Here is a 22,341-nt window from a genome sequence, read left to right as displayed (position 1 = left end):
AGTTCCTCCTTTAGAGCACTTTTTAACCCAATAAACACTTTCTAGTTTAAAATTAACACCCTGACTTGATTTAACATTGGCCTTTTTTTGCTGTGCAGTGCCAGCATTTCAAAGATACATGAGTGTGTGAATGTGAAGCAGCTTTTGGACACAGCAGTTATAGAACTGCAACCCGAGTGATGGCAAAATCCATGTATTTCTTATCTTCAGATGCTAAGACATTATCTTGCCTTTTTAAGGGAAAAGAATTGTGTACAAAACACCCAAGTGCATTTCATTTTTCAGTCTTCTTCGCTGGTTCCATGTGCAAGTGGCAGATCATATCATCTGCCACTAATTAATTTGTGTCAACAAGAGCAGCTTTACAGGCCAAATTTAAACTCTGTTGTCTCCCAGCCAGTGTGTGCACTCAACCAACAATCATTTGTGAGGGGATACCCTCCACTCTCTAACACTGTAAAACAAAGTGAGTGGAATGGTTTTGTAGTTTTAATGGCTCACGATAGGTCAATTTCAGAAGTGGGGTCTCTGGTTAATCTTCCATTCATATCATACTAATGATTTCCAAACTCAATCATTTTGCACCAGAACCTAAAGCATTTGGATGAAGTAGCTAGTGAAGAAGAAGCAGGCCTACTACACAGCACTACTCCAGAGCTACTGCAGCTCTAAACAGAACTGGAGTTTAAAAATTAGAGAAACTTTAATGACTGCTCTCAAGTCAAACAATTAACCTAGAAGAACAGAGAATCATGCTACATCATACTACCTACTATTATTAAAACTGTCTTTCCAGTGAAGACAGTTGTGCTCTTTCTGTCACACACACAGACAGACACGTTGGCTCGCCACCTGTGCCTCATTCCTATCACATTATTACCTGTGCCTTCTTGTATCTTTTTCTCTGCAGTTTCTCCGTAGCTGCCTCTCAACCTTGCAGACTGCAGCTTCATTTTTGCTAGCATTGCTTCTTTTCTTTTCCCCATCCTACTTTAAGTTGATTTGACACCCAAAATACAAATATAAAACAAACTGGACTAATGTAGTTTATTTGTTCCTGCTCACCCAGCATTACCACAACTACTTGAGGTTTCGACTGCAGAGCAGCGAGTAATTCAGAAATGACATTCACTGAAATACATAATATAATATAAATAATATAATATAATTCATTTTAAACTCCAGTTTAAAAGGATAACAATTTTGATGGTCTTAATCCTGATAATCTTATTCCTTTTGATGGTGACAAGAAATATATCTGACTGAAAGTAATGTTACTTTTGTATTAGCTTAACAGTTTAAAAATGTCAGTATTCAGCCTGCATGTTTCCATGGTTTGTACCAGCTGTGGTGGTGTTGCTTCTTGTAAGGAAAGCGATTTTACCAGAACATAGTTGACAATATGCGATTTCAGTACATACATGCCACTGAATACATTAGTATTGGTAAAAGTAGCGGATTTGTCTGTCAGTGTTTTATGTTAATTAGCTTTTATCAGCAGATGTTGGGAAAAGATGAAGTTTAGTTTTATTTGTGTCATAAAAACATGTTTTGTTGTAGTTTTTTGTTTTTTTTAATTAAATTAATACTGACCTCAGTTATAAGTGTCGGATCGTACTGTCTGAATACTTCCGGCCCATCAGTAACATAACAGTGACATAATTTTTATGATCCAGTCAGGGGAGAGCTAGTTGTCATGTCCTCTGCTCAAAAACTGCCAGCTCCTCAATGCACATCTATTTCTTTTTCTGCCTGTTGTGAAAAGCTGGATTCAAGGTTTCACTGCTCTGGAGCACATGAACCAGACACCCTACAAAGTCCTTTTGCTGAATACAGATGCACTGTAAAAACATTTGTGCTCAGTTTCATTAATAATATAGCATTACCTGTATTTCCATATTTTTCATGCTTTTCACTTGCATGTGTTTTTTTTCCCCATTACCTTTAATATAGCATCAAACGAATGACATTTCACATCTGCTCCTTTAGCCATAACAAGAACACACTGGCCGTGGTGTAATTCAGCATGCAGAAAAACACGCAAACAACACATTATTTTGACAACTCATCAAGTCAAACGGACTAATTATATAAATCTTCTAATCTATCAGTAACATAATTTATTTAAAATTCTATTATATTCATTTTTGCATTTCTCTTCAAGCATCAAATAGGTTAATGTGTGCTCACTGCCATGTTTTGTGTGTGTGGGTGTGTGTGTGTGTGTGGAGTAGGGGTTAAGCAGAAGGATTGCTATCAGTTGATATTGACCATCTCTATGACCCCTAAAGCCATTGGCTTTTGTTATGATAAGAAGCTTTGAAGGCTCCTTCAGCCTCACATATTAAATTTAGACTTAAGGGTTTTGTACATGCTAAAGGATGTAATCTTTCCCTTTAACAATCTCTTTCTCTCTCTCTTTCTTTCACTCTCTTAACACATTAATAAATGTGCAGCCATTTGATCCATGTATTGCTGCAAATGCATATGAAAAAGCCATTGTCAAAGACTCCACAACAACAGGTATAAAAATAATCTGTATGTTAGCTTGAAGTGTGTGTGTGTACAGATCCTTTCCTGCAGGCTCTCATTGACATTTCAAATCTCCTGAGAACTGAGAGCAGACTTCTCTCTTGATCAAGCTTCTACCAAGAAGCTGCCACCAGAATCTTTGAAGAGACTCAACCATGGAAGCAACAAAATAGCATGAATTTTTAATGTACTATCTGTATTCAGGGGTTTCTTGTTATGTTCTGCTGTGTTTCCTAATGAAGTCTCCTATTATGAGGTTCTTAGCCCCAGCAAAGTCATAGGATGTCAGAGGGGATAATCACACAGCCATGAACCTGATTTCCTTCTGTGATGATGCTCTGTTAAATCTTTGTCAAGCAAAGCAGTTACTGCGTATACTCCACCTTTCCTAAAATTTGCTGTGTGACCTATTGTTGAACAGATCATAAAATCCCTCTCCTTTGTCTGAAATACAACCCCTGTCTCCCACATTACTCAGGTGACTGACAGCTTCAGCTAGCAAGATGACCAGGCAGTGTTGACCAAAGCCTGAATAGCTGTGATGATAGAGTATGGTGTGATGATATGGGTGTTACAGCATCAGCAATTTATGATTGAGCCTGTCTTTTTTTTCATTATCAAAACTTGCTTTGGTGTGTTTTTTATGTCACACACTGAGCTGTCATTGCATTGCACTGAAAACAGTGATTTTCTGAGGACCACTTTTCTTCCTGAGGACAACTCAACACTTTTTTTTTTTAGTGGGTTAAGATACACCCAGGCACTGACCAAGACACTCATGTTTTGATTTTATCATGCTTAACTGAAGAAACAAAGATGAGTTGATTGCTGTTGGTAATGTAGTTTTTCTGTTGTTGGCTTTTAAAACAGTAAGAAGTGCTGTAAGTCAATCTTACAAAGTGTCCTCTAAGTAATAGCAATGCTCACATTAAATCGTTGGATTTATAATTTCTACATTAGGCAGCCAGAGATGCAGTGTGGGATTTAACAACTGATTTATGGGGAAGCCTCTTAATAAGTATAAAATAACTTAACACTAAAGTTGTATTTAGTTGTTGTTGTGTGTGTGTGTGTTTGCCACTGGGGTGGGGGTTTGTGAGGTTGATGTTGGAGAGGACAGTGAGCCTATCATTATACGTTACGTTCAAGTGCTACCAGAATGGAGAATGATGGAGAATGATTACAATCAGAAAAAAGATATTGCGAGTTAACTCAAATTGAGGTTCATTTACAACATTTAGAACAGTTAGATACATATTCAGTAAAAACTGTAAAGGTTTGCAGATTCAACTTCTCATCTCATCGCAAGTACCCAGTTGTTTTCGCCATTCTAAATCCTCCAGAGTCCAGTCAAGGAGAACTCCTCCCAGCTGTGCTAAACAGGCTGTGGGAGTGGTTTTTACATCTTGACCGTGACAAACTATTGCCATAAAAGGAGTCTGCTTATTACAAAATGTTTGTCACTTAAAGGCAAACAAGCACTCTCCTCAAACACTGAAGGGGCAGGATTAGTTAAGAGCATGTCAAACCAAACACTGTTTAGCGGTAATGACATCCCCCAGATCCTAGCTTTGAAACATTTATGCTTCATTTCAGTGACAGGTAGTCTGGATGATTTCTGGGAGGTTATTATGCTGGGGGATACAGGGGTGTCACTATCTATTGTATGGGTAGGCATTTTACCTTTCTCATCTGTAGCATCCTGCCTAACTACTGCTATGATGCAGGGTGTAGAGATGGGCTTTGTGTCAGCACCTATAAATGAAATCCATATTAAGTCTGCCTTAGTCAGGGAGCTTGTTAAAGTGTCTGCACAGTGAAAAGCGTAGATCTCCTCCTAGGAAACGACTTGACTGGAGGGAGCGTTACGCCAGTCCTGCAAATGCTGAGAGCTATGGACCTATTTTCAGTCTCTGATGATACAACGCAGTTTCAGTTTAACAGCTTTCCTGCCTGTGTTGTGACTGAGGCTGAGGCTAAAATGTATGTCTATGAAGGTCCAGCTTGCTACTAAGTTAGTGCTAACTTCGGTCCTGGAGGTTAAACTGTTGCCACCTACCTGACAGGAGTCACTGTGAAACAAAATGATGATACTCTTGTCAAGGAGGATGCAAAGGACCCTGCTGTAAATCAAGTGGTGGTCTGGACCACTTTATGTTTAGCCGTACTGTCTCTAGCTCATGATCACCAGTTGGCAGGACACTTGGAAATCACAATCTCTATGGCCAAGTTTTGAGGCATTTTACATGATCCAGTACTGTTGGACACACCATGTGTGTCAACTGGCTGGAAAATGCTGTTTCTAAGGTTAGTTCCCCTCCTGATGACAATGGCCTAGGAGCGTATGCTGCTATCTCGCATTGTGTGCATGGGTTCAGTAACTCCAAAATGTCACTTACTGTAGGCCCCTTCAAACTCTTGCCTTCCTTTTAGTCGCTTATGAAATAACTTATAGAAGATTTTCCATCTCTATTTTGTGATGTTCCATCTAAGACAGATGTGCTGCTGTCTCATGATGTCATTCTGCATGACTCTCAGTCAAATAAACAGATGGCATATCAGGTTAATCCAGGAAGTGCTGCTGTAGAATGCTATACCAGATGTGCTCGCCCTTTTATATATACTGTATATGTGAATGGCTGAGGGGTTAGATTTTTTAAGAAAGAGGTGAAAGCAAGAGCAGTTTATTGTATATTGTAGTGTTTAGAATGTCTTGTGAGGCTCTATGGGTGATGACAAAAGGGTAGTTACTGATGGGACTGGATAATATTGGGATACTCTGTACACACACTCTATATAAAGGATATCGTATTCTCAATATTATCAATTCTCTCAGTGAGTAGCTGAAGTTTCCCACAGCATACTATTCCATTTCACTTGGTGAAATCAAAGTCTAATTTGTAGTCAAAGCAAGAGGTTAATCAAAGTACCACTGCGGATACACAAGTTGTAGTTGTCGGATGGATAATGTGATAAGGCCATATGTGTTATATTCCCCGAGCAATTGTATTTCCATTCTTCCATGTACTAGTGATATGAGGGGCGGTGGGATTTATTCACTTTGTTTAATTGCCGAATTTTCTGTAGAATTTAAATGTTGTTTCAGTCACTGTGATAGATTGGGGCTTGCAGTGAGAAGGTTTTAGCTTTACTACATATGTGGAATTAAAAGGTAAAAGATAATTGAGGCTCATGTCAACTTGTTTCTTGTTGTCTTTACTATTCCATTCAGTTCTGTTTATTTTATTATATTTTCAAACAATCAGCTGTTACAAAATCTAAACAGAAAATACAAGCAGACCATACCTCCTTAGCCAAATACAAATACACAAGCCTTAAGAGAAGCTTGGTTTTATGCAGATAATCCAGACAGGATTCATACGTCACATCACAGTAACAATGGCACAGTCCCTTTTATCAGTTCCAAGTAGAAACTAACTGACACAGTTTCTTCTGGGTGGTTTATTCCCTTGGCCAATATGTAAAGTTAATAAAATGTTTTATTAAAAAAATATATATAATCGTAACAACATACTTTTTACAGTTGACAAATAATGTAACTTCAGCATCTGCACTATACTTTTTCCACAAACATCTAATTTATCCAAAGACTAATGCCATGGCTTTTGTGAATGAATTTGGATTTGTTTTATATTTGTTACAAGCAGAATTATTTTCAGAGACATATTAGAAAGAAGTGGTACTCTTGCCAAGATTACAGCCCAGAAAATATAGTACTGTAAGCATTCAGTTGGAGGGACCTAATGCAACACAGTTGAATATTTCGAGGCCTGAAATTTGAAACCATGAATTATTCATCTGTGGCACTTTAATGAATGTGAAAGGAGTTTCATTCATAATCTCTACAGCTGCTCTAATGTTGCTGTGGGCACTTAGTAGGGTTTCTAGCAGGCTGTGTGATACCTGAGCATATAGAAAAGATACTGAAATAAATGTTTAGTGTATGCAGAGATAAAGAAACTTGTGACGTTTATAACACATTTAATACCATTTCAGGATGACTTCTCAAAAATTACACTGAGGGCAATAAGACACATATAGCTTTTGTGATTTTTGTGTTTCGCTTAAAAATATGAGTAATATATCAGCAGGCCTTAGAGAAACAATCTCCAACATATTACATGGAACAGGTGATCTATCTGAGAATGAGGCATATAAATGATGACATCACAATGCCCGATGATTGATATTCTGAATTTGTGCTAAAACACAATAATATTGCCCTAAAGGATGGTAACCCAGAAACAAAAAAAAAAAAAAAACTAAACTATTTAGCACATTTCTACTTGAGACATTGTAAAAGTAATCTGAATGGTCTTTGATTTATCACTTACTTATTTATTGGCTTATTTATGGGTAGGCGCTTGTTCTGTGGGTTTTTCTGCTGATTTAGTCAAAATTTCAGTAATTCTTGTCTGAACAGCAATGGTAGCTTGTCGTACATTAATCTACTTCTACTTATTCAAAGCAAACCTCTTTTGCTGCTGCCAGAATCCTAAAAAGCATTACTCCCTGAGAGAGTCTCTTTTCCTACCAGGTTGCCCAGACATGCAATGTTTACAACCAGTAAGGCACAGCAAGGTCTTTTTTTTTTTTTACTCTGCTTCTTGTTGAATTTCCATAATGTTGCATTCAAGGAGATGATGATTGTTTCGTGATTGATTGCGCAGCTTCTTTTATTATGTAATTGGATTCTGGCTGTAAGCTGTTAATATGTCAAAGCAGAATGTATGCAGACTCACTGCACTATGCTTCTAAAACTTAAAATGAGACCAAAAAAGCTTTTTGCAATATCTGTAGTTAATGTTTTCAGCAAAGAGCAAATCCTCATGAATTGTACTATGGTGTAGAATGCTAAGTAACATTAGTGTTTTCAAGGCCTAAGATGAATTTGTACTTCTGTGACAGGTAAAAAAAAAAAATAAAAGCTTCGATGTATGTTATTGTAAAAAGTTTTTTGCTGTTGTGATTCAGAGAGTTCCTACAGTACCTGTGTACTTTAAATGCAGTATTTGGTACAACCAACCAATGCAGATTAATTGTTTATTTAATGTTATTTAATGATTAATGTTTATTATTGTTGTTTTATCCAATATAAATTATATAAACATATAAAAATACAGAGCAAAGCTATTGTGGATTAAACAAAAAATAATTACAGCTAATGCTAATGCAATCCCGTTCATTCAGTCTGATGTATAGTGTGTTTTCTGGCCAGATAGGTGTAAACTGAGTCTCACGTGTGTTCATGTTATAACCAGTTCATAGGATGGTAGAAAGCATTATTAAGTATTATTCTGCCCTGTTCAATGTCATGGACATAATACCCTTCAATAGGACAATCAGTTTGGAACTTCTGAACCTGTGTTGCTTGGACCTTCACAGAGACACTATTGGTTTTACACTATTTTTGACATGTCCACACCAGTAACTCTGCCACAGCAGTTTTACAGAGGTGGATGGAATGCTTCTCATAACACTGCAAACTATATTTGAATATCCAAATACCAATATGTCTGTCCAAACAACAATGTCAGAGGTGGGTAGATAGTGGCCATTGGATTTTAGCAGAGAATGTTTGCAGAAAACAGCTAACCATTTTGGGGATTGATAGAACTGAAGAATCAAAATAATCTCCCATTAAGCACAGTGCTGCAGAGTAGGGTGGTAATTCCATTGGATTTGTCACTGTCAGCTGTGTTACATTAATGATTCATGGAGCTAACATTACTGTTATCTTGTCATACAAAAATCATCAAGTAGAGAAAATATCTAAATTGTCTTTGAAGAGTTAAAAAATGCTGGCACATAAAAAATAACCAATGAAGTTTGTCTTTCAGAATATGTCATACAGGGCCCTGGTCTGCTGGAATTTACTTTAGTATTCCAAGCATCAACAATTGAAAATTTGCTTCTAAAGAGCATTTCATGGATGAGCATGTTTTTTGAATAAGCTTTGACTTGAATTTCAATTTATTTCAATACATTGCTGAAAGATTTCCATTCTCTCAAGGAAATTCCCTAACAAAACTGTTTGTAGCCAAGGTCTGTGTTCTGTGTCCACAGCTTTTACATAGTACCAAAGACTAAATAATAAACTCCTCCTTGATGTAAAAATGTATTTTTCTCAAGAAAAAGACAAATTTCTTTCCAATATTGTGCCACCTACTGAATAAAGAGTGTTTTCATTATTATGACAAGTGCAGCAGGGCTCTACAGAATCAGCCTTTTTGTGATAGCTCTGCTGGAGTCATCTTGCTGGAAACCAAATTACATTGAGTAAATGGCCTCTCTGGGACCAGTGCAGACATTGAGGTCATTATGATTAGTTTTGGTGTGCTTCTGGAAGTACATGTTTGTTATGTCTGACTTTTCTCTCCTTATAAATGTCATCTTTTGTGGAAGTACATTTCTGTTTTGACAAAAGTGATACTAATCTTTGTTTCTTCAATGCATGTCCCATATAGCATTATTGCTGATTCTCTGTTTGGACTGTGTCATTTGGGGAGGATGCACAACTGTGCAACTATTAAGTACTAAGAAGGCCGCACCTTTCTAGTCCCGGTTCCTCGAATGAGGCCAACTCTGAAGTGGGTCACAGCTATATATTGTACACAGTGAAGTCCATTGAAAAGGTTGGGTATTGTATGTGGACCTAGAAGTCATTATGAAGCTTACGGTGTTTCTGCCTATTAAATCTAGCAAAATTTTCCGAGTTTAAAGCAGCCACACCAACCTCTCTACAGTGCATAAGCAAGTTACTTCATCTGCTGAGTTTCCAGAAATGTTGAATGAATGCAGTGACTGACCAAGATAAAAAAAAGCCACTGCTTACCTATGTTAAGTAGTGGTGTTATTGTAGCCAATTAAGTATGCATTCCAGTAGAATTTTAGTAGTGTAGTTATTTCCTATATTATGTTACCTTTCCAGTCGAAAGTCTTTTTTTTTCTTTTTTTTTTAGTGGTTGGTAGCAGACCTGCCTTGTGTCTTGCTCATTCCCAGGAAAAAAAATGATTTCCAGTCTTTGAATGCTAAACAAACTAATGTAATGAGTGGAACACAGTTTACATAGAAATGATGTAACATACATAACTATCACACACATTATAAACCAATATATTCATGACTGTTAATAACATATAGTTTTTCATCTTTAATAGTTTGTGTGCAATTGTGTGTGCAATACAAAGTGTGCAAAACAGGGTTGCATATGCCCTTACACCTCTCATGCACTCTTCTTGTTTTTATCAGTTTAAGTGTCTTAGGGCCTGGACAAAAATGATGGTACCCTTAACGTAATATGTTGTTGCACAACCTTTTGAGGCAATCACTCCAATCAAGCAATTTCTGTAACTCTCAATTAGACTTCTGCACCTGTCAACAGGTATTTTGGCCCACTCCTCGTGAGCACACTGCTCCAGATGTCTGAGGTTTGAAGGATGCCTTTTCCAGACTGCATGTTTTAGCTCTTCCACGTTCTTTTCTTTGTATGCTTCATTTTTTGTGTATATGAACATTAAAGCTGCCGGACTTACCTAAAAACTCCAGTTCTCATCTGTGCAAAGGACATTCTCCCAGTAGCTTTGTGGCTTGTCAATATGCATTTTGTCAAATTCCAGTCCAGGAAGTTGTTCTGGGTTCTTTGGTTACCATTCGTATTATTTGTGTCTTCGATTTGTCATCAGTTTTCCTCTTGCAACCATACATAGCAAGGTTGGCTACAGTCCTGTGGACTGTAAACTTCTGAATAATATGTGCAACTGTAGTCACAGGAACGTCAAGCCTTTATTAACATGCTTGTCTAAAATTTTCTTTCTAATTTCCTGACACAACTCTCCTCAGCTTTCAGTGGTACATGTTAAGTGTGGTACACACCATGATACCAAACAGCACAGTGACTACTTTCCACCCTTTAAATAGGCAGGCTGACTAATTATAGGTTTGAAGACACCTAATTACAGGACACATTTTAGTTTAACATGTCCCTATGGTCAAATTCTTTTCAATCTTTCTAGGGGTACCATCATTTTTGTTCAAGCCGGTTTCATTGGTTTGTTTATTTAAATGCTACAGTTGAATCACAATTCAAAAGCAATGTCTGATTTTCATTAGTTAATTGTCAATAAATTTTTATTTATTATTACTTTGTTTTGATGATTTATTAAGGCGCCTGCAGATAAGAAGCTGACACACTAAAGCAGTCATCCTCAGCACCATCTTGTCAACAAAGTTGAAGTTGAACTAGTACTTGAAACCTCATCTTTCACTTTAATATGTGTTTTTTTAATAGTTGCTTGCCACTTTGTTGTTTTTTTCTCTCTTTTTCTATTTTTCTTTTCTTTTCTGAGCACCTGACTTTCGGTGATGGACCTTTTTTAAATTTTTCTGGAGGTGTGGAGGGACAGAGTACAAGTAAAATGTTGGCCTTACAATAGCATAACAGATCAAACCATTTTTTGCATTATGAAGGGAGACAGTTACGTATTGTAACCCAAGATTCTGTGAGTTGGGGCAGCATGGTGACCTAATGGTTAACACTTTTGCCTCACAGCAAGAAGGGTCCGGGTTCGTAACCTGTCAGGGACCTTACTGTGTAGAGTTTGCATGTTCTCCCCGTGCTTGGGTGGGTTTACTCCAGGTACTCCAGTTTCCTTCCACAGTCCAAAAACATGTTGATTGGTGACTCTAAAGTGCCCATAGTAATGAGTGTGAGTGTGAGAGTTGTTTGTCTTTGTGTGGATGGATGGATGGATGGATGGATGGATGGATGGATGGATGGATTCTGTGAATTGGGCGCAGCCCTCTGGGCTATCACTAATGGGTCTTATCCCATTCCTTATTGGGGTGGCTCCCTCTGAACCAAGTGACCTCATCATGTCCACGCTAATCATATATAAGCGACAGTTCGGTAGGGATAACTGCAAAAAAATAGAATCAGCCTTTTCTTCAGCTGGAGGGGACTAGTGGGGCCCACAGCCCAGAGGGTTGTGCCCAATTCATAGAATCTTCGGTTACAATATGTAGCCAACGTTCTGTCTCATTGGTGCGCAGCCCTCTGGACTATTGCTAATGGCTCAAAGCAATAGCCAGAAATGCTCCACGCCTCAATGGACCCAACAACCTGGGAGAAAAACCAAAACACTAAAGCCTGACCAGAATCAAACTCCAGGTGGGGCAACATAAGTAGACAAATAACTAGAAAGCTGGACACTTACCAGAAACAGCCCAGATCAGTGAGTCATACTCCTGTGCCTCCACAGTGAGTGGAGAGCCAAGTGTGCGACGGCGGTTTCCTGGCTTGGTCATGGCGTTGGTAGCATTTTAGGATTCTAAAGTTAGCATCTAAAGTTAGATGTCACACACTGAGGTTCATAGTTGGGTATTTTTTGAAACAGCTATATCTGATCTTTTATTTGTGATCCAGTGAGCCTACAGTTTATATTGTACAAATACTGCACTTGGTTCAAAGATGTTGATGAAGAATTGATGGTTTAACAACAGTTACCAGGGGTTTCTTCAGTCCTGTTTACCTGAATTTTCTGCAGATTTCAGTATTTGTAACAATACCTTAATCTGCAGTCATCATTGAGAGCAATATTTATTCCAAGTGCTATTCACTATAATAACTGAGGGAAGTGATGAAGAAGAAACCTAAAACCTGGTATGTCTTGCAGATTGTATTCTTCCTACAGAGTGACATAACACTACTGTTTCACTCCTCATGACTTAAGATTATTGAACTCTCTAAACTACTTATCTTTTCTGTCTCTTTCCTCTCCCTCTCTCTCTCAGCTGGCCAAACAGTTTATTGTGTCTTGGGTGTGGAGGAAATAGCAAATAGACTGCTCTTCCTCTGCGAGTATTCAATCACTCTGGCTTTGTGATTTATTCCATACTATAAATGACTGCGATCATAGCTATTTTTCCAGTTAGAAGAGCTGCGGTAGCATTCAGTAATCTCACCTTCCTGGAAAACTGTTTGTCAGTATGTATTGAACTTTTGATTATAATCATATGTGATTTATACTTAATATTATACGCTTTAACTTAGTCTAAAGAGTTAAATATATTAAGTTAAATATATAATCAGCTATTATAAAAGAGACCAAGTGGCTATTCCATGGAAGTTTAAGTGTTCAATATTAAATAATCGTGATAAACAGAAGAGTATGAAATAAATAAAATTGAGTAAAAAAATGTCACATCATTTTAATGCTTAGTAACCAACCAAGCTCACAATCCATCTAGATTGTAAAGCAGCTAGGTAGCTGCCAGACAGACACTAACTGAACAAAATAGTAACAGCTGTTTAATATTGCAGCTAAAGAGATTTACAAAGCATGTGATTGGCTGAAAGTTGAGAGGGCTTCATGATTATTAAGGAAAATGCGAATGTGGACATTATGAAACATAACTGTCAACTGTCATAAATATAATACAAATCAATACAGTTAAGATAATCATCCTTCCATTATATATACCCACTTATTCCTATTTAGGGTCTCAGGGATCTGCTGGAGCCTATCCTAGCTCTCTTTTGAGTGAAAGGCAGGGGTACACCCTGGACAGGTCACCAATCCATCACAGGGCCACATAGAGACAAACAACCACACACACTCCTATGGACAATTTTTAGAGTCAGTTTGGACTGTGGGAGGAAACCAGAGTACACCCACACAAATACAGAAAGGTCCCTGACGGGTCATGAACCCACAAACGTCTTGCTGTGAGGCAATAGTGCTAACCACTCATCCACTATACTGCTCAGTTAAGATAATCAAACAATCTAAATGCATAATAGATATTGTGTAGTAGTCCTTTAGTTTCATAGTTACAATCACTCCTTTAACATTTCATTTTCTCCAGTCCGCCTTCAGTTTACCACCTCACCTCACTAAGTGCTCCAAGTCTCCAGAATGTGCGTACGGTAGCTGGAAACCTACCATGCAGGTGGGTGTGCACATTCTCACGCCAAGTTTGTTTTTTATAGATCACAGATATGTTTTGTGAGTACGCACCGTTTATAAATGAGACCCCTGAACTGTACAAATATCTGAGAAATGGCAAAATGTAAGTGTTTCTTCTATGCAAATGAATTTGAACAACCAGTTTCTGTAGTAACATTTAACCTAAAAAGTACCATTGTAATTATAAGCAATGCAACTGGACAGAAGTAGTTTTTATGTTGGCTCATCAGAAAGAAATCAGCAGTATTTTTTTGGAATGGATTTATTGATTTGTGTTTGCTACAAGTGTGGGGGAAAGTGAAATCAGAATGCTCACAGTTACATTGGGAACCTGATCAATCATAAACAAAAAGTTTTCCATGCATAAATAGCAAGATTTTTGTGATTAAAATAGCTTTGGTGATTATGTTCCACAAACGTGACAGAGGAAGAAATTATAGACTTAAAGTATCCTGGGGTGATGTGCATCAGATGCTTTTGTCTCATTGGTTTGGATTGACATATTTAAAAAATGGAATTCTATATGTTCTGTGATATGGACAAGTAAAGGAGGTAAAGACATACTGAAAATACGACATGGATTAGGCATTTAGGATTACTTCCTGAAGCACTGAATAAAATAAGTGAGAAGAGAAGAGACTTTTTCCCCACAGCCTCCAGAGAAACAAGAGAAACCATACTCTGTAAATGATGTGTTCACTTACACTAGCACAAATATAAATTATTAGTAAAGAAATGCTCTGTAGATCTAGTCCAGTACCTCTTTAAGTCAAGTTTCTACAAATTCAAATATGTCAAAATCTATTCAATATGCTTATTAGGACAAATGTGGTTAGAAGAAAAGACACCTGTTTTCCTTGTATACATTGCATTACCAATAACATTATCCTGAAAAGAGGGTACACCGGGCTTCTGATATATTGGCCCCACAGGTCTTACAACTTGAATGATCCTACAGGTTGATTGTCCCTCTGATACAATTTATAGGAGTGTCTAATGAATTAACACCCCAACAGCAGCAATGAACTGTTACAAAAAAATTCACAGTTGGCACATAAATAACCTTTTAAATGTTGTGATGTCATATTGATATAAAGTAAAGCTTTGCAACTTTGTTAGGTTTATGTAAAGATTGTGATTTGGGATTAAATAACTACTTAGTTACGGTTAGAAGAGGTTCATCGTCATGGTTACCATAATGATAACCAAGCATATATATAAAACATGGTTAAGAGAACACTCTCTAGTTAAGATAAGATTGCATGTACGCCTTTCTACTTCATGTAGTGAATGTGTAGTCCAGGGAGCTGGCACAGCAATGCAAACGTCCTTCATAAATAACACAACGTTCTTCTTTGCTCCCAATTATAATTACCACAGCCACTAGAGGACTTTGTCATATTAATGACAACCACTCCCTCAACCACTAGATGTCGCTTAACTTGGGGTCATAATAAACTGCTTGCAGAGATGTTCGTTTTTTTTTTTTCAGGGAAAGAGAGTCTGGATCTTTCAGGCGTGGTAGCCTACTGCAAGCAAACACTTAGTATGCAAAGAATTCATAACGTGGATGCAGAGAAACATAACTCTCTCCCAGTAAAAGCAAAAGTTGATAAAAGGCCGCCCAGGTTCTTTGTGTCTTCTTTCTGAGTATTCACCTCACATCTATCCCCACTCTTTTCACACCCAAAGTTCACGTCTGTTTGCTGAGTCTATATTGAAATGACAGGAGTTAACTTTCAACATTCTCCTCCTACTCTTAGTCACTTGCACAATGAGTGACAGTCTACCACCTGATCTGCACCACTCATGCTCACTTGTGGCTGATAGATTTAAGATGGATTGAACTCAGGAGATTTTTCTGGATATTTACAGCCTGGCATCCTCTGATGATGAAAGCTGTGAACTGAAGCCTATTTGATGAGGACATATTTTAATGAGTATCAGTTTATTTAATAACTACTACAATGGGCAAGGCTTTCAGGCTGTGGGTGCTCTGAGCCATGATAATGTGACGTGAGGTTTATGTCGGTGGGACTCACATTTATCATGGCACGGACCAAACACACACAAAAAATAGGCTTAATTACCTCTCGCAAGGATGCTGAAGTTAATTTCTCTAGTCACGTGTTTAACCAATTACTCAGAGCGTAATGAACTGGAACATGGCTCATCAGACTTCACAGGACACTCTATCGTCCTCTTTTTTTGGTAGCCTAGTTTGGGTATTCCAGAGTGGGAAGGTAATCATCACTAAACATTAAACCAGGCAATACTTCACTCTGGAAACATACATTTATCTGTGTCAATATTCATTCCTCTTTTAATAATTTTTCCACAGCTATCTCAATATCACAGCCTAGTGAGAAAGGCGGGAGGAAGCACATTATCTATGCCGAGGTGTTACAGTATTAGGGATTATCCCTGACAGTTTCCCTTCCAGGCACCATTAGCTTGGCCTCATCCCATTTGGTATTTCCAACACCTGCGACCACCATCCGCCAGCCACAAGAATTATTACATTTGTATTTTTTTTCTAGGGTATATAAATTAATCATGGGGATCACAAGCAACTACTTTAAATTTCTGGACTGTGACCAAGAAACACAATCTCCCCAAGGATGCCAAGGACCTATGCATCATTAAAAGAGAGTTGTGCTATCTGACAGGGGAACAGTGCCAGTTCCCTCACTTATATACCTTATGGGATTGTGGTCCCTGCATTTCCACACTATGCATAAAAGCTACTGTCTATGGCTAAATGCAATCAGGGTCCTTGAGTCTGACTTTGAATGCAAATTTAACAAGAAGCATGTGTCTGTGAGTAGATGGAATAAAGTTGATCAGCCTGAAAGTGAATGTGGGCAGCTGAGTACAGGGAACTTAAATTAACATTGATCATTGGGCCGTGCACGTATGCTACTGACTTAAGACTTCAGGGCCTTGTTAGACAATCTCTGCAATGGACTTTAAAGGTTCCCATATCCTTAGATACCAATGGCTCTAATTCTTTATTGAGCATTTCGGCAAATTATCTGTCCTCAGTTCAATTGTTGAAGATGAAGGAGAAATTAAATGCCTAATAGTGCAGTCCCACTGATCATGTTGTTTTGAGGAGTACTTGTTACCAAGTTGTTAAATTCAAGCTCAAAATGACTAATAATTCTGAAATCAGTTTGATCAATACGAAGATCTGCATACCCGAATATATGTGTATAGTTGTCAGTCAAAATCAAAATGCAAGTTTCTCAGTATTTTCATTTGGGTCTAATTTGACTTGTTCTGAGTTACTCTGCTCACATGGGGCTAGGCAAGTGCGTGTGAATTTTAAAACATATTGATTTAAATTGACTTAGAGGTGCTGGCCTGTAATAGTATTGATCGCAGATGGGCATTTTGACAAAATGTCTGGAAAACATTTCACATTGATTTAAAGTTTCTCAGAACCCAAACAAAATAAGAGCGCTATATCTGACCACAATTAGCTCCATGTCAATACTTTAGCATGTATTCCTGCACCTTCCAGCACCTTTATCAACATATAATTACTTTGGTTCAAAAAAGACTAGCATGAGGCAAAGCAGATTATTGAAAGAAGAGAATTTTTCACATCTCAAAGGCCCAAACAGATCAAAAGCATATCCATCTATTGTTAGATGGATAAAGTTTCTTTATTGGTTTTCTCCAGAAAAGGAGAATATGTCATCCCAGTGAGTCTTATAAGAAAAGACATCAACTAGATCTCCACTTATTGATCACTTTTTCCATTTTTGATTGAGGCTCATGACAAGTGTGGGCAGTATGACAAACAAAAAGGCAAAAGGTTAAAAAAAGTAGGAACCAAATCAATAATGACAACTGACAAGACAAAGCTCAGATGAACAGTAGTGTGCCCTCTTAGAATAAATAATGGAGAGCCAAATAAATCTGTTTCACTTCCTACACAGCTAGTGCTTTTTCTCCCTTTTTACCTTCATGATTAGTGGTTTGGCCTGTTTTGTTATATCAGTCTGTCTGCAACAATTTACTAGAGGAATTCAGATGGAACAGGACAAGGAAAAGCTGTTGGGGAAAATGTAGTTTGTCGATATTGTTTGTCTTCATGTGAGAAGATAGAAATTTACACATAATGTTTAATAATTATGTTTTGTACATGTCTCGAACTGTAAGTATTCCTATTATTTTATACCACACCCATATCTTTTATACAGTATACAGTATATACGGTCCTACAGTGGTTCTGCGTGAATGTATGTTGTCTTTGGGATTTCAGCCTGGTATATTTTGCAAGAAAAATCTAGTGAACTACTGCATGAGGTGAAATGGAACAGATGCATGCTGGTATTCTGAAAACAAGTTTTAAGTTTTGTAGTTTGGCCACTGATGTGTGTGCTTGTCAAAGCAGTTGCAGCAGCAGGTGTGAATGTGATACACAGCTCATTGCGGCAGTTAAGACACTTAAAATTCCTTACACTTCGATGGACATTGACATCAAATCATTCTCCTTGGAAACATAACTCAGTCAAATCTGTACACGCTGCGTATATGCATGCATACTGTAGTTGTGATTTAGTGTGATTAACACAATTCATGGATATAATTATTCTCAACATCTGTGTGAATAAAGGTAATATATTCACTCAGAATGACACTCCTTAGTTTACATCCCCAGAACTTGCAGAGAATCATCAAATTTTTTGTTTTCTTCCATATCGAAGTAATCCATGCATATTTATCTCTACATCAGTGGGTACACTATAAACAAGAACTGATAATACCTAATTTGGTATACTTGTCACATACAGTGATGTCAATTTGTCAAAAATGTAAACAAAAATAGGATAGAAAAACAAGGCTAAAGTTGTCTGCAACTTACAGAATTCATGGCTGTATTACTTTATGTTCCCTAAAGCATCATGGGACCTGTAACTCTAAAACTTAGAATGGGACTTCACAAAATTAAAACTTGCTTTTCTAGGCTCCATAAAAGCTTCAGAAACATAAAACATCCATGTATTAAAAATTTGTAATAGAGTCAAAGCCAACCTTATTTGCAGAAGCAGTATGAAGATTGGCCACTGGGAAAGAGTGGCAGCAAGGCTGAGTCGTGGTGCCATAGATAGCTCTTTTATTACATCCATGACTCATCAACATTAGTGTCTCCTTCAACTCCACAGTCATTTGATCCATATAATATAAACTGATTCTGATAATTAAAGCTTTCAACATGCTTGGAAATAATATCCAAAGGCACAAATGTGTCCAAAAACAGACTGCAACCAAACAGCATACAATGTATTATAGTACTCTTTTTTTGTAAGTTCAGCAAATAATAAAAGCTTCATTTTTAATTAATTTTCAATAAATTGCAATACTTCCTGATGACATGGTCCATGGAGGGTTCATTTTCTATCTGCATGTGTTAAGAGGGTTTGGGGCAATTTGGAGCAAGGAGGTTTTTTGTGCTTTAGTTGTTTGTCTGTATGCTGTATACTCATTCTGCATATTAACTTTGGTGATCCACAGTATACTGTGTGCTTAACATATCACACATTTCAGAGAGAGCTTAATTACCTCAAGCAGCATTTTTGCTCATCTGTTGCTGCTGCTTCTTCTTCTTTTTCTTCTTCTTCTTCTTATTATTATTATTGTTATTTATTTTAATTTTAACTTTGCTTGATTTGCCCTTAGGAGATAGTGTAGCAGCAGCATGTATACGCTAAATATCAGCTCCCTTGTATTAGCTGCTAGCTGGCCCTTCGGCAAGGGATGCTGGTTCTGCTTATTTGGTTGAATGAATTATTAATGGCTCACTGATTTTCCACAAGTTCAAGCTTGCATTTTTTTTTGTTTTTTTTTGCTTGATTTAAGCTGCAACTCCTCATCTCCACTGTGCTTATTTGCCCTCCTTTTCTTTCAGAGCCAAACAGAGGAGTGTTTAAATATTTTCCACTCTCTGTCAACTGGATGGGAAAGAAAATCTTTGACCTTGGAAAATGAAGATGTTGTTACCATGGGAACTGCTAATCCTTCTGTCACTCAAAGAGTGCCTGGCTGGTGAGACAACACGTCGCCTTTCATGACACACCTGATGTGCATACATATCTCACAGGGAGCATTTGCCTCTTTGTGCATGTGCATGTTTAGATTATCATTTTATTTGAAACTGTAATCTCAGCTATCACAGTAGCTTTTGTATCTGGGTGAAAAGTACAACCAGGTTGTAACAAATAGCACAAAACATGGACAAACCTGTAGATTTGTTTTATGGTCTTTTCTGAGCCTTTCATGGTGAATAAGAACCACAGAGCTAGAATAGTGGAGTAGTTTTTGTTATTTAACAGAATGAAGTTAAAACTGTTCTGTGCCACGATAAAGATTCTATATATCAACATTTTTATTTCAATTACAGTAATTGCAAACAGACTTTAAATTTTCTTCTCAGTGCACCTGACTAAACATGGCTCACTCTTAAATTTTTGTCTCAACGGTGACTAATGTAAATGAAAGAATCCATTCTCTTTGGTCTTCTCATCCCTCACTGTTTTATTATGCAATTTTCTTAGTTTATGCCTAGCTGCTGTCACTTACAAATGTAGCAAGTGCTACAGAAATGCACACTAACTCGGTTCTTCTTATTATGTACGCCATTTTTAGAAACATACCCTTAGTGTGAGCTCTTCACTGAGAGAAAAGCAGAATAACCTTAGCTTTGAGTTCCTTAATATCTCTGTATGAGCCACAGCTAATAAGTTAAAGTCTCTAAAAGAGTTCTCCGTGTATGTCTGGATATACTAACCTGTGCAGGCTATACAATGAAGCGAGATTTGATGTTGACCATCACGTTTGCCTGATTGCCTGATTGAATACTGAACTCGAGCCAACCATTTACAAGTGATCAAAGGAACACTTTTAAAGGAAGACATGTTTACTGGGGTCTTTTGATTTTGCATCTCATCTCAAGTCAGCAGTTTCACTGGGATATACAGTATGTGTCTATGCAGTCTGCACAATGCAAGAATAGAAAATAAAGGCTTATGCATATGGCAATGCATATTATACTGTGCGTACATATGCCAGCTATTGAGCTGGCATTTGTATGCATTCCCATTTAATCTAATTAGGTGTTAATCTAATGTGTGCTATTGGTCAGTCTAGTTGGTGTACTTACAAGACAGCATACACACAAACCACCTGATCATCTCCCAGGTGAAATAGCCCAGCTATTAAAGGTTCATTAATTTATGTAATTTAAAGGACATTGCAAACAGGGTAAAAATGAAGCACTTCCCTCAGAGGACAGGGAAACAAGGCCCTTACCTGAGGCAAAGACTCTCACTCTCATTAGAATGATGATGATGATGATAAGGAAGGGAGCAGTCCTTGTCCTAGTCAAGGTTAAAGATGTGTAAAAAAGCATTTCATCCTCTCATGAAAGAAATAACGAAATATTTTTTTGAGCAAAACTGCTGCACAGCTAGGCATATGACACACCTAAAGAGATGGTGGACACCAGCGTGTATGTGTGTGTGAGTGCGCATCTATTGAAGAAATGTAGGATTTCATGGGGGTAATTAGTGCAGCATTGGTTAATTACTCCTGTGTATTGATAGTCTGGCTCAGGCTAACCAAAACAACAAGCTTGACGGAGCAGAATGCTTTACAGGCTCTCTCTAATAATTACATTAGGACTAAAGTAACCCAATACTCTGATTATTGCAACTTCCTTAGTATCCTAGTTGTATTATGATCATAATGAAAAAACAGCATACATAAATCAGATCAGTTACTTGTCAGTCTTTCTAATTACTTTTGACATTTAATACAGCCTGACCGCTGTCTGTCTGTTTACTGATTCTGTGCATGTACATGTGCATGTACATCTTGAACCAGATGTGAAATGTGTGTTTAAATAAAGTGTGGCAGATCTAGTTTGGCGTGGAATACCTTTTGATAATACTTCACTAAGAGTAATAGAGCATGTGCAGTGAATTGTAAGAAATGGAACAAACATTTACCACAAGCTGCAATCACAAGCGTGTCTGGCTAACTACAGTAGTTTATACCTGCAGTAGTAATCTAACCCACTGTTATTCCTAAGGTAATGGAGCACATCATTCACTTACTGTTAGTGACAGCTTACATTAAAAAAAAAAAAAAAGCCCTGTTTGGGGTGTTCTTGTAGATAAGTCATAGAAGTATATACCAGCAGCAACAGTTTAGCCAGAGGATGTTGATGTAAATCATGCACCTCTCACCCTTCCATCTAACAGCATAAACCTTGATGTTTACAGTTTAGTAAGAATTTAGAATATTAAATCTGCCATGGTTATCATTCTAGACTATGATTTGTGAGAATGGAAAGTTTTAGGGGTGCAGCACTAATAATGGAGGGGGTCAATTAATCAGTGCAACAATAATGATTCAATTCTCCCTATTTCCTGTAATTGCACTTCTAATTCAACTGCACTTTGGTCATATAGTAATAATTGAAAAATGTTTTAAGAAAAATGAAAACCATGCTTTAACTAAGCCATTACCTTAATTTGGGTATTTATACTAATAAAATCACTTTTGCACATGCAACCACTCTGATGGTGAATAAGGGCAGGAAGTAAAAGACATCTTGATGAATCATGTATTGTCGATCGCATAGAAAATGCCAGTTAAACCTGTAGCCTAGCGTATGTTAGATGGTTATCTTTAGTTAATTGCTCTCTCATCGCACTCCATTATCTGCTTCGTGACATGTGGACAAGAGGGTTTATTAAATGCAGAATGCACTCAAAGAGCCATGTTGGCAGGTAATTATAAGAGTGT

At 37.5% G+C, this 22,341-nt stretch overlaps 1 protein-coding gene across 1 annotated transcript in view; it reads left to right on the top strand.

Annotated features, from left to right (window-relative positions):
- Positions 1-22,341, top strand: part of cntn6 (contactin 6) — a 97,929-nt gene that overhangs the window by 39,909 nt on the left and 35,679 nt on the right. Inside the window, exon 2 of the mRNA XM_026306792.1 lies at positions 19,442-19,578. Coding sequence (XP_026162577.1) covers positions 19,518-19,578 — 61 coding nt within the window. The 5' untranslated portion in view covers positions 19,442-19,517. The remainder of the gene's footprint in view (positions 1-19,441; positions 19,579-22,341) is intronic.

Source organism: Mastacembelus armatus, chromosome 5 (assembly GCF_900324485.2).
Source record: "Mastacembelus armatus chromosome 5, fMasArm1.2, whole genome shotgun sequence".
In the NCBI taxonomy this organism is placed as follows: domain Eukaryota; kingdom Metazoa; phylum Chordata; class Actinopteri; order Synbranchiformes; family Mastacembelidae; genus Mastacembelus; species Mastacembelus armatus.
Note: the sequence above shows the minus strand (reverse complement) of the source record. Positions and strands in the feature narration are given on the sequence as shown.